Here is a 12,775-nt window from a genome sequence, read left to right as displayed (position 1 = left end):
TCATCAAACATGTTGTGCAATTACCTAATCCAGGCAGTCAGTGACTTTGATTCCCCTATTAAGACTTTTCCAAGGTTGAGTTGATCCGTTATCGTTAAACCTTCTTTGTTGCTCAAAAGCTCAGCCATTTTACCTCCCATGAACAGTTGCGAGTGCGGTGATGGTCTAAAACAAAAAAAAATGAAGTCAAAACAGTCAACTGTTCGGGAAGTTAATCCATTTGTGGTTGGGATGACTGGTCAAGGCCTTAGCAGAGTGAACTTTGAATCATATTCCACACTTAAGCTTAGCCACTTACCAGTAGAGTATGTCTAGGGCTGCACCTAGTTAGATGCACGCAGATTTTGATAAGCAACAGGTTTCCTATTAAGTCTAAACATCAACTATGCATTTACGGCTGTACTACAATCCAGTGTGTAACACTCTTAAATCACTCACATTTAAGCAGTATTCAAACAATACAAGTTGATCCTAACTTTGGTGTCTTCACAAGCACTCTGCTATTTTCTGAAAACCTCCTGTAATACTTTTCCGGGCAGTCACAGGTAGCCCAACAAATACTGCAATCTCTCTTCCCCAAGGGAAAAGGAACTAAATAACATGATAAAGTCTAAAAGAATCGCAACAGTGAACATAAGCTTTCGTTTCATTTGAAAGTTAGGTAATCGAAACATTTTGTTTATTTGAACAGTGGATTTAGGGGGACACTTTGTGGTGTTTATCGGGTATTTTTCTGGATACAAGTAATGTCACAGTTGAGAAGAGTAAAAGGATACTTTGTGACACTTATAAATATCTACATGCATCTAATTAGGTGCAATCCTGGAATTTTTTTTTTTGTATTTTTTTTTTTTACTTGATCATGCAATCCTGTTAGTGGGAAACCTTCCGTCTCAAAAACACGCATGCTTAAGCTCCCTGATAGGGCATTGACTGCAACACAGAGAACTCGATGCCCTACTCTTTGCGAATAGTGTGGGTTCTTTTTTGTCACACAGGCTTATGAACATTGAAGGGATTTGAGACGGGGCCTACAGTTTATCGTCCCTTATCCGAGAAGACTGGGGACCATTTGAAGATGTCATTACAAAGACAGCATTTACTCCTCTGTAATTTAAAGACCCTGAGTGTTGCACCAGCCAGAGTTTTTGATCTTGATACCAGCTCCTGCATAGTAGTCCAATGCTTAACCAAATAAGCCAACTAGTTGGAAGTTAGCTCAATTACAATGTAGCTCTCATTGGTAAACTTGCAACAATACAAGTGCAAATAAATTTGTGCTGCAGTTGTCATTCTGCAGAAGAGACTTAAGTTGACAATGTTAACTTGTTAACGTTAACTTGTTAACTCCCTCAGTTAACTCCCTCAGTTTACCACAGTTTACCTTGTTAACTCCCTCAGTTTACCACAGTTGTGGTAATCATGAGTGCTGGCTGAAAGGACAGCAGGCTCTGGCAGCCATCATACTGACAGGGGTACAATAGCTGAGTACACCCCTGTATGACCTACCTCCATGCTGTGGAACTTGTTCTTCTTGGTTCGACTTTGATAGCTCTCCACACAGCATTACCTTGTTTAGACTCTACAGCTGTCACATTAACAGTGTCGCCTTTTTGAGGCCGATACCCGCGCACACAAACTCCATAAGTAAAATACACTTCTCCATCAATGTATCCAACCCTGGAGGACACATATGTCACCACCCCTGTGAGGTTCTTTTCACGCAGCGGCATGACCCCACTGACCTCAGCTGTTCCATCTGGGGTCCTATCCACATCCAACTTGACCCAGTCCCCTGGAAAAGGCACATAGCCCAATCTCACACATGACATTTTAAAACTGATTTCGTCATCAACGACTCCAACATCATGCTCTATGTTTGTTATTGAACCAATTAAAGTTTCTCCAGTAAAAGGATTCTCAGTTTCGCCAAGTTTCCATTCTGACATCACTTGGACTCGAGTAGCCCTCCAGCCTGAGACTTCCGTTTCACGGAAAGCCTCAACAAGAACTTCTGTGCCCACTTCCGGTCGAGCACCGCCAATGATCCTATCAAACGTGAAGTAAACGTCGTTTTCAATTACCCCTGCGCCATCGTATAATTGGGTTACTTTGCCAAAAAGATCCCTCTTTAATTTTGCCTTGTGTGACAAGTGTGAATCGGCGTTAGTTTTGACAGCTGATCCTTTGTCCGGTGAATCGTTTTGTGAGCCAACAGAATTTGCATCCTTGCCTCTTTCAGACCCCAAAACAAACTCTGATAACTTTGCGAGCAACCCAAACATGTCGAACGTCTAACGGTACACGTAATCAGGACGTGAACTTGAAAGCTCCCGAACAATCAAGATTCGCTCCAAGAGAATCCGCCATCTTTGTAAAGGGACTGGGTCGAGTTTGGGACTGTCGTGGACGTGAGTAACTGGGTACTAACAATGGATTCCAATATAGCCGACGAATGCTTTCTTCTGTGAGTAACATGACAAGTAATGATGATAAACAGTGCATATTATTTTGTGAATTTCATCCGATTTGCTGGGACTAAAATCGTTCACCGGAGTAACTGCTAAATACCCCGCCACTCTAAAAGAGATCTTGAAAAGTGATGGTTAATCGGCTACGCAATTGTCACTACCACCCCTTCCCCTGTAATATGTTAGTAAGGAAAGAAGTGGCTACGCGGCTACGCAGTGGTGACTACCATCCCTTCCCCTAGAATATGTTAGTAACTGAGGAAAGATACGCTGCTACGCAGTGGTCACTACCACCCTTCTTCACACGATCGCGTAAAAAGTGTAGTTAACCGAACCGTCAAATGAAAGCTAAAATTTTAAAGGATTGCTTAGGCCTAATCACTGAAACGAGCCCTTAAACGAGTGCTATATTCTTCACACGATCTCGTAAAAAAGTCTAGTTAACCGAACTGTAAAATGTATGAAAGCTAAAATTCCAGTTAAAAGAGTGCCTAGGCCCGATCACTGAAACGAGCGCTCAGTAAACTAGTGCTATATTCCTTACACGATCTAGTTAGAAAGTGCAGTTAACCGAACCGTAAAATGAAAGCTAAAATTTTAAAAGAGAGCTTAGGTCTAATCACTGAAACAAGCGCTTGGGCTTAAACAGTAATCGAGTGCTATGTTCTTCACACGACCTCGTAAAAAGTGCACTTAACCGAATGCCATAAAGTTAGCCTTGCTAAAGAGTTAAAGAGGTGCAAATTCTTACCTAAGAATATTTTAGAAGCATTTTATCTTACTGTAATTCTAATGAATGTCACCTATGGCTTAGCTTTGTGGGGCCGGTGCTGTGGTAACCAGGAACTGTTTAATTCCATAGAACAGCTACACAGTACAGCCGCGAAGATAATTTTTAATTTACGATCAGACACTCTGCATGAAGAGGCCTTAAAGATTGCGAGCTGGCATCCACTCTGCTACAATATACCGGTAAGATTGCATTATTAAAACTGATGCACAAGGCTCATTGGGAAAATCTACCTTTTCCATTACGTAACAGTATAATCGGCTGTAGAAGAACATCGATATATCCGTCTGGGACATCTGACTATGTTTTTTACCTCGTTCAAACTCAAGATTTGTCCATTTTTCGATTAGATATAGAAGCGCGGTTCTATGGGTTCTATGGAATAAAACCTTGGTCAACGATTATTCAATTGTAGACGCGAGTTGTAAATCTTTGCCAACCGAATTAAAAGATAATGAATTTTTTTCTTAAATTTTAGTATTTATGCTACATCAATTTCAGATTTTAGTGACCATGATTTGATATAAATTTTTAGCTGTATCTTGCATATACAATCATAATTGTTATTAGTTTTTAGCTCTTTTACGCTTTAGGGATTTTTAGTTTAGGCGTATAGTAGTTTGTAATTGAAGGGAACCTTATTTTATTTTATTTAAACGTCTTTTGTAAACACACGACTCCAGAAGCTTTGCAGCTTTAAACATAATCGTGTTTAAGGACGTTGGCGCCCATTGCTACTGCGCATTTTTTCACGCATGTCACGCATACGTCATGCATCGCAGACCACGAAGGTAAACACGATGCTAAAGGTGCAAACATTTTCCACAAGAATGGAACGTGAAAGCATGTGGCATTATGGGATAGCTGTGGACCCAGGTCTTCTATGAAATGTCACGCAATGGCGTGACAGTGCGAAAAGACAATTGCTTTGAGAACTTCGCAGCGATTTTACTCTCTTGAATGCTCGGTGACCCCCAGTTTTCTTTCCGTAGATCACTTCCTTTTCTGATTTCGTCTATTTTAACAAAAAAAAAAAAAAAAATCTGTACGTGAGGAGTTACAAATATTTCGCCTTTTATGCTCTCGTGCGACCGAAGTTTTCTTTCTTAGACTAATATGTATCGTTTTTCAAGGTCTATATTACCTCAGAAAAAGAAATCAGCTGCAAGCGTTTGTTTAGTTGTATTAGTTATGTTGAATTAAGTACGTTTACCTGATCTAAATTTCACGAATGTAGCTTTTTTATTGCTGACAGTTGTAAGCAAAGACCGTCTTAAAATAACGCAAGCTTCTAAAAGTGCACCTCGAGATCTCGAAAACGAGCACGGTGACCCCCCGTTTTTTTGGCCTTTTTGGCCAAAGTAGATCATCACCTTTCTGCGTGGCAAGTTTTAAAAAAGTCTGTACGTGGGAATGTTTTGGGCGCGAACGTCCTTAAATAAAGGCGCTGGCCAAATGTCCGCTTGCGTTCCGTTGCCAGGAACCGTTAGCCTCGTTCCCAGGGGTCTTTTCCTTCACTTAGGGAAAAGATTCCTGAGGACTAGGTTGCAGGAACCCCTTTTGGTACCCCCTGTATGTCCAATACTGTAATTGATTCCTGAAGGTAAACAATTTGCTCCAAATTTTAAACCCTAAGCCTAAGATTTAATGATCAATGGCGTATTAAGTAATTAGAGAACTATTATCTATCAAAATCGCAAAAACTATAACATTCTTTGTTTTAGACGGAATTGCAATATTTCCATAAGGTCGCAATAGTAGCAAGTATGATAAATACTGTAGGAAACAGACAACTTTTTTAAAAGACATGTTTCGGCATGCTTATGCCATCATCAGTTTAATGAGTTCCTAAGTGTGTTGTAATAATTTTTTCATCCACCCGTAGACTTTATAACTGTTTGAACTTAGGAACTCATTAAACTGATGATGGCATAAGCATGCCGAAACATGTCTTTTAAAAAAGTTGTCTGTTTCCTACAGTAATTGCAATATTATCTTAAACTGTTCACAGTCCCCTATTTTCCCGTTTGATCGTCGGGATCGAGCACAAACTGCCGCCATCTTTGTTTTTAAACAGCGAGCGCGAACTGGGGAGAGCGACATACCTACTGAGTGGGTGGGGGATTGGAGGGGTTTCGGCGGGAAAAATAGGGAGACTGTCCGATCTTTACTGCGACTAGTGTTCAGCGAGTCCCGTTGCACCAGCAACGGCAATACCTGATTGGTCTAAGACACAATGCATCTCAAAATGATTTCACATCAGCTGTCAATAAAAACACAGACAAGGCTGTCAAGTTTCAAAAACAACATGTTGTCAAAAGCACATGGAAATGTTGCGTTACTCAGTTACTGTCAAAAAACTACAACACTGAATACTCATGAACGAACCCTGAGAGTTGTCAAAAAAAAAGCACTTGTAAGCATATATTTGTTTCTCTCCTCACTAAGCCTGAGAGAGGGTTGGCTAAAAGAAATAGTCGACCCAAACTAGATACTTTTTAATAGGTCATAATGATAAATCTAACCCCCCATGATCGGCTTGATTTCTCTTGAGTTAATAATTTTTTACAAACTCCTAGAATGTTAAACAATGGTTGTCATTCGATAAAGAGGCTTTCTCTTGTCCTTGCAGTCAAAAGTAGCATCCTCCGTAGAGCGCCATCTGCAATCTCTTCCATTATTACAATAAAAATGACGAAAATCATGTGTTACATGAGATACCACAAAACCGTATCTCTAGCGTCTTTATGTCTATTGGGTGGTTTTTAAAAACAGTTTTGCCATTACACGTTCTGCAAACTAGTTCTTTCACGCTTGAGAGCCACCTTGTTGGTATTCCTACATCAGCCATGTTGACATCTGTATGTCACTTCCGGTTTGATCCTTTGTAGTTTCAACAGCCAATCAAAACGCCTCCCTCAGTTGGCTCTCGATCTGTGGCGCTGGCCACGGAATCGCAGCTCTAGGAACGAGAATGGTGCCGTCCTAGTAAGTTTGAGCTGCTTTGGATTGTTTTTTTGTTTGTTTCAAAAGAAAAGATTTGAAAAAAATGAAACCTTAAATTGTTTGGCAGTAAGGAGCAAAGACAAGAGAAAACATTTGTTTCTGGTTTTCGGTCAATAAACTGGTTCGTAAACGAGAATTGGGTTTATCAACTGAGGCGTTGACAATTAAATTTTGCCACCGTAGAACGTTTCAAACAAATGAGCTGACGTTTCGAGCGTTAACCCTCCGTCTTAACGAATGACGAAGGGCTGACGGTCGAGACGTCAGCTCATGTAGATGATATTGCCAAAAGGTCTGGATAGTAGCAGGGATATCGATATTTTAAGAAACAACACCACACTTTTTAAATTTAAAAACATGTTTCGACAGAAACCTCTGTCATCTTCAGTTTAAATTACAAAGTACAGAGTTGAATATATAGTGTGGACCAAAATGCCCCGGAATCCGTCTCTGACACTATACGTACCTTTTACTTTAAATTACCTTACATTGGTCCTTTTTCTTTTTATCACGCAGAAAAAAGGTTCGCCTTTTTGCTAAACGTTATTGTAATAACATTGATATTAAGTTAGTTTTCTCATCATTTAAAATCGGCAACATGTTCAATGTGAAGGATCCTGTCCCTAGTGGGCTCCGTGTGGGTGTGGTATACAAGTTTTTGTGTGCGGGCGGTAGTGCCTGCTATGTCGGCGAAACTACCCGGCATTTTTCCACGCGCGTACGTGAGCACACTTTCAGTGATAGGACCTCGCACGTCTTCAAACATTTACATAATTCTGAGCATTGCCGCACTTTGTACTCTAATGACTGTTTCAGCATCCTTGATCACGCTTCTACCACCTTCCAACTTAAGATAAAAGAAGCCATTCATATTCAATGGGAGAGACCTACACTTAAGCATCAACTTTACCATGTTAATTTAAAACTTTCCTTGTAATCTTTTACATTGTCATGTTTCCTTTTGTTCTTACACCTAATTAGCATTTTGGTTCACACTATATATTCAACTCTGTACTTTGTAATTTAAACTGTGATGACAGAAGTTTCTGTCGAAACATGTTTTTAAATTTAAAAAGTGTTGTGTTGTTTCTTAAAATATCAGCTCATGTCTTTAAAATCTACGGTAACAAAATTTTAATTGACAACGCCTCCGTTGATAACCCAATTATCCATCTCCCACCGACGCAGCACCACAGTTTCTTTCGAAACTATTCCCATCCATGTTTCGAAAACACCAGAGCCGTGACAATGTGTCAATAATTTAACTTTTTTTTTTATCTACAGATGAGGAAATATTAAGTTGATGACCTTTTTCTCATCTTAAGGAACAAACAGTTTCTGGGGATGGTTATTTGGGTGTTTGCTTATTGTTACAGCCCGTACTCGTACTGGAAGAGTGATAAAGAAGCCTGAGAGACTGGACCTGTGAATAGTTATACTAACCCCACCCTAGTGTGTAGGACTTAGAGTGTCATGTGACTTTCGTTGTTGTTCCTGCTCTTGTTATCGAAGGTTTTTGTACGTCGTAGCATTTCACTCGTATACATCCCCTTTGTAAGTAGCCGAGTCCAGTGGATTAAAGTTGTGTTACGCTTCAGTGTCTCGTCGTAAATCCTAACACTTATGTTAATAAATGACAAGACCTTTTGTGGTTTATGACTGAATGCAATTTGAGAAACGAAGAATGTTAATAACATTTCTTAGAACTAATTTACATAAGGACTTGTTTTTCGGAGAAATTGTGCATCACAATTGTGGGTCATAACAAAGAAGCGCACATTGTCACCGGCCATCGTGGTCGCTGAACAATACAGCACCACATCCCACTTTGTGATTGGTGTATTTTGATTTTTTTTTGTCGGCTTCTGTCTTTCTGTGTGTTATTTCCGTGGATACCGAGACGATGATTGACAGCAATAAACAAAGAATGCTCCAGTCTGATTTTAAGGCATGCCCGAAGTGCAGCTGTAGTCAAAACACGTACCCATCATTTGCGACCACAAATTCTTTAATTGAACTTCTTTAACAGAAGGAAAGATGTCTGTTTTTCTTGCAGTTGTTCTTGTTACCCTTTTTTCAAGCCCTAGGAGTGTTCATGGTAGGACAGAAGGTAAGTTGGTCGGATAAAGAATGGTTCGTCTCACTTTTGATATTTCTCAAACAGTGTTTTGTACTCCGGCCTCGTGGCAAAGAGTCTTTCAGTGAAACTTTGTTATTCTGTCCTTAGTTGTTCAAAGGTAGTATAGTGCTATCCAGCGGATAAATTACCATCCGTTGGATAAATATTACCAACATTTATTGAGCTACCCAGTGGAAAATGATTTAACTAATAGGCCTTTTACGATATATTAAAATTCAGCTTGATAGCGAGTCAGTGAGGACAAAGACAAAGGAAAGTGGATGATATGTAAATATTTTTCACGTTAATTCCCATGTGTTTCTGTTGTCTTTGTCCTCACTGCCTCACTTTCAAGCTGAATATTTAATATATCGAAAATGGCCTATTATAACTGTATAATATGTGTGAAATCACGGAAGTATGTTTGTCTCACGCTGTGAACTGATAGCCTGGATGCTTCCGAGTCTGAAATAGTTCATGATCTGAACTTACTGCAAGGAATGATGATTACAGATGTCTAAAACAATTTTGCAAGCAAAATAATTGGAAACTCATCAGCCACGCCAACATCACTTCAAGTGACTTAACAAAGGTGGCCTGCACCTTAATAGGGAAGGCAACGAGTTATTGCAAAAGAACTTTGTAAATTTTTTACGATGTAATTGATTTCCTAATTCCATGAAGGCTGATAATGCTGATAATATTCTTGTTTCACTAACGTTGCCAGAACCCGTTGAAAACGAAGTACATTTGTTAATTCGAGTCTTTCCAATGCGTCTAGTTTTTTACCAGCAGTGTGGTTTTAAAATGGCCTGTTTGAACATGAACAGTCTCGTCAAACATATTGACGAAATTAGAGTCCTTCTTTCTGAGTTTTCTGTTGATATTCTGGCAATTAACGAAACAAAACTTGACGAATCCATAAAAAGTTCCGAGCTCCATATACCTGGCTACGAATTTATCCGTCGTGACAGAAGTAGAAATGGCGGAGGAGTAGGTTTAAGTCTTCTAATTCTTATGTAGTGCGCTCAGATCTAAACGTAATTCATCTTGAAAATTTAATCATAGAAATTCGTAAACCGAACTCTAGGCCTTTTCTGATAGCGACATGGTACAGACCTCCCTTTTCTCCTACCCAGGCGCGTAGCGTGGTCATTTTTTCAAGTACGCACAAGTACATATGATCTAGAAACCTAAGTAAACTGAGCGAAAAACACTGCGTTCTTTATTTCTTGTCGAAATAGTTGTGTGAATAAAAGCAAAGAACAAAGCGTCTTGCCCTTATTTTGAGCAAACTTGGCGCAAACAAAACATTGTTTTGGTTGTGTTAGCGTGACTGGAATTGTCAAGAACGTTCTCGGAACGTCGCTCCTTTGTCAAGAACGTTCTTGGAACGTCGCTCCTTTGTCAAGAACGTTCTTGGAACGTCGCTCCTTTGCAACTTCGCCTTTTTGTTGCACGCTGGCCAAACAACACTGCATTGTTAGTGCAAAAAAGGTACAATGCAAAACTAAGTTAGAACATGGTATAGCTTGTGTTTTAGTTTTTAGAATTTAATCAAAGTGGTGCTTTCATCACGAAATCTTGGTTGCGTACAAGTAAAATGTTAAAAAATAGAAACAATTGCTAAAAATTTCAAAATGTTCTGGTCACTTCAAGTACGCACGTGCGTATATGCGTATAGGACGCTACGCGCCTGCTACCGATTTATTCTTAAGTTATGAGTCATTTATCGACATGCAAGGTTGATTCTCTTGCCCCTGAATACTATTTGTTGGGTGACTTAAACTGTAATTTGGCCTCTCCTTCACCTGATGTAAACACTCGTCATTTACTCGAGATTTCGGTACTATATGATAAATGAACCAACTCGTGTTACTGAATCCTCATCTACACTAATTGATTTGATTTTTACTTATCATGCAGAGAAGGTAAGCTGTTCCGGAGTCTCCCATATTGGCATCAGCGATCATAGCCTCGTCTATGTTTATCGAAAACTTTCTTCTGATTTATCATCTAAAGGACACTCTTACATCTCTTATAGAAACTTTCGAAATTTTAATCGAGATAATTTTCGAAATGAAATCTCTCAACAAGACTGGTCTTTCGATGAATCTGAAGATCCAAATTTGGTTTGGTCTAACTGGAAAACAAAATTTTTGCGCGTTGTCAATTCTCATGCTCCAATTCGAACCAGACGTGCTAAATTTAATAACTCACCCCGGATTAATTCAGTCTTGAAGAATGATATGCGCTGTCGTGATGCTGCTAAAAAGAAGGCGATAAAAAAACAAAGAATCCTCATGACTGGGCTAATTGCAGAAAATTACGAAATGAAATCAACAATACAGTAAAAACCACTAAGGCATCCTATTATCATAATAGTCTTATTCAATCCGAAGGAAACTCTCGAAGGACTTGGAAAACTATTAATCACCTTATGTCCCGTCGTCAGAACAACCAGCTGGTAAAGGAAGTCAAAGTAAATGATATATCATCTGTAATTCTAACGAGATTTCCAATACCTTTAACGAACATTTTTCAACTATTGGGCCCAGACTAGCCCGCAAAATACCTTCTACTTCGGACGAAGTGTCTACTTATTTAAACAATTTTCCTGAAAACTTCAACAAATTCTCTTTTCGTCCAACTACTAGCAGTATTGTTTTTACCCATCTAAATAGACTGTCGAAAACTAAATCTACTGGGTTAGACAATATCTCTGCTAAGTTAATTTGTGAGTATGTTGATATTTTTTTTTAGGTCCGTTATGTGACCTGTTTAATAAATCTTTGAGATCTTGCATATTTCCTGACGATTGGAAATGTGCCAGAGTGATTCCGTTGTTCAAACAGGGCGAGTCATTTGATTTGAACAACTACCGACCTATCTCTGTCATTTCAGTTGTCGCCAAAGTGTTCGAGAGGATTGTGTACGATCAGTTATACAACTTCTTAAGTAACGAGGGAATCATCTCTAAACAACAATCCGTATTCGGTCTTTGCACTCAACTGTTGGTGCTCTTCTTGAAGCCACTGACAGTTGGGCGTTTAATATCGATCGTGGCCACGTAAATGCCGTAGTGTTCCTCGACTTAAAAAAGGCCTTCGACACTGTTGATCATGAAATACTATTAACTAAAATGAATCAGTACGGAATTAAAGGGAAATCGCTTGATTGGTTTAAATCACATTTGACGAATCGCACACAACGGTGCTCCGTTAACGGTTGTCTCTTTGATTTTACCACTCTTAAATGAGGTGTGCCACAGGGAACGATCCTTGGCCCTCTTTTATTTCTAATTTATATTAATAATTTGCCTAACTGTCTATCGTTTAGCGTTCCTAGAATGTATGCTGATGATACACATATTACTTATGCTGGCTCTGATTTACATCTGATTCAGTCTAGTATATCTCATGACCTTGAAAAGCTAAGCAAATGGCTTGTGTCTAACAAACTTACTTTGAACGCTACCCGGAGGGGGAAGGAGGGGGGGGGGGGGTACTCCTAGGAAAATTGGGTAGGGGTGTGTGGCCCGCTTCCCAAAACCCTTACCCTATTTATGACCAAAATCTGCGACGCAGTGGTCACTACCACCCTTCTTCACACGATCTCGTAAAAAGTGTAGTTAACCGAACCGTCAAATGAAAGCTAAAATTTTAAAGGATTGCTTAGGCCTAATCACTGAAACGAGCCCTTAAACGAGTGCTATATTCTTCACACGATCTCGTAAAAAAGTCTAGTTAACCGAACTGTAAAATGTATGAAAGCTAAAATTCCAGTTAAAAGAGTGCCTAGGCCTGATCACTGAAACGAGCGCTCAGTAAACTCAGTAGTGCTATATTCATTGCACGATCTAATTAAAAAGTGTAGTTAACCGAACCTTAAAATGAAAGCTAAAGTTTTTACAACAGTGCTTAGATCTAATCACTGAAACGAGCGTTTAAGCTTAATCAGTAATCGAGTGCTATGTTCTTCACACACCTCGTAAAAAGTGTAGTTAACCGAATGCCATAACGTTAGCCTTGCTAAAGAGGTGCAAATTCTTACGTAAGAATTTTTTAGAAGCATTTTATCTTACTGTAATTCAAATGACTGTTACCTATGGCTTAGCTTTGTGGGGCCGGTGCTGTGGTAACCAGGAACTGCTTAATTCCATAGAACAGCTACACAGTACAGCCGCGAAGATAATTTTTAATTTACGATCGGACACTATGCATGAAGAGGCCTTAAAGATTGCAAACTGGCATCCACTCTGCTACAATATACCGATAAGATTGTATTATTAAAACTGATGCACAAGGCTCATTGGGAAAATCTACCTTTGTCATTACGTAACAGGCTGTAGAAGAACATCGACATATCCGTCTGGGACACCTGACTCTA

General features: G+C 39.4%; 2 protein-coding genes across 3 annotated transcripts in view; one reads left to right on the top strand and one right to left on the bottom strand.

The window, feature by feature from the left end:
• LOC138010804 (RNA helicase Mov10l1-like) overlaps window positions 1-2,382 on the bottom strand; it is a 34,815-nt gene extending 32,433 nt beyond the window's left edge. Inside the window, exons 1-2 of one of the 2 annotated variants that reach the window (XM_068857781.1) lie at window positions 1,510-2,382; window positions 25-165 (exon numbers count right to left, since the gene is read on the bottom strand). In XM_068857781.1, coding sequence (XP_068713882.1) covers window positions 25-165; window positions 1,510-2,285 — 917 coding nt within the window. In that variant the 5' untranslated portion in view covers window positions 2,286-2,382. The remainder of the gene's footprint in view (window positions 1-24; window positions 166-1,509) is intronic. The other variant, XM_068857782.1, reaches the window with a different exon arrangement.
• Window positions 2,383-8,204: 5,822 nt separating this feature from the next.
• LOC138010633 (uncharacterized) overlaps window positions 8,205-12,775 on the top strand; it is a 25,673-nt gene continuing 21,102 nt past the window's right edge. Inside the window, exon 1 of the mRNA XM_068857605.1 lies at window positions 8,205-8,377. Within this exon, the coding sequence (XP_068713706.1) occupies window positions 8,305-8,377 (73 nt within the window). The 5' untranslated portion in view covers window positions 8,205-8,304. The remainder of the gene's footprint in view (window positions 8,378-12,775) is intronic.

Source organism: Montipora foliosa, chromosome 7, assembly GCF_036669935.1.
Source record: "Montipora foliosa isolate CH-2021 chromosome 7, ASM3666993v2, whole genome shotgun sequence".
NCBI lineage: Eukaryota > Metazoa > Cnidaria > Anthozoa > Scleractinia > Acroporidae > Montipora > Montipora foliosa.
This window is presented reverse-complemented; position numbering and strand designations above follow the sequence as displayed.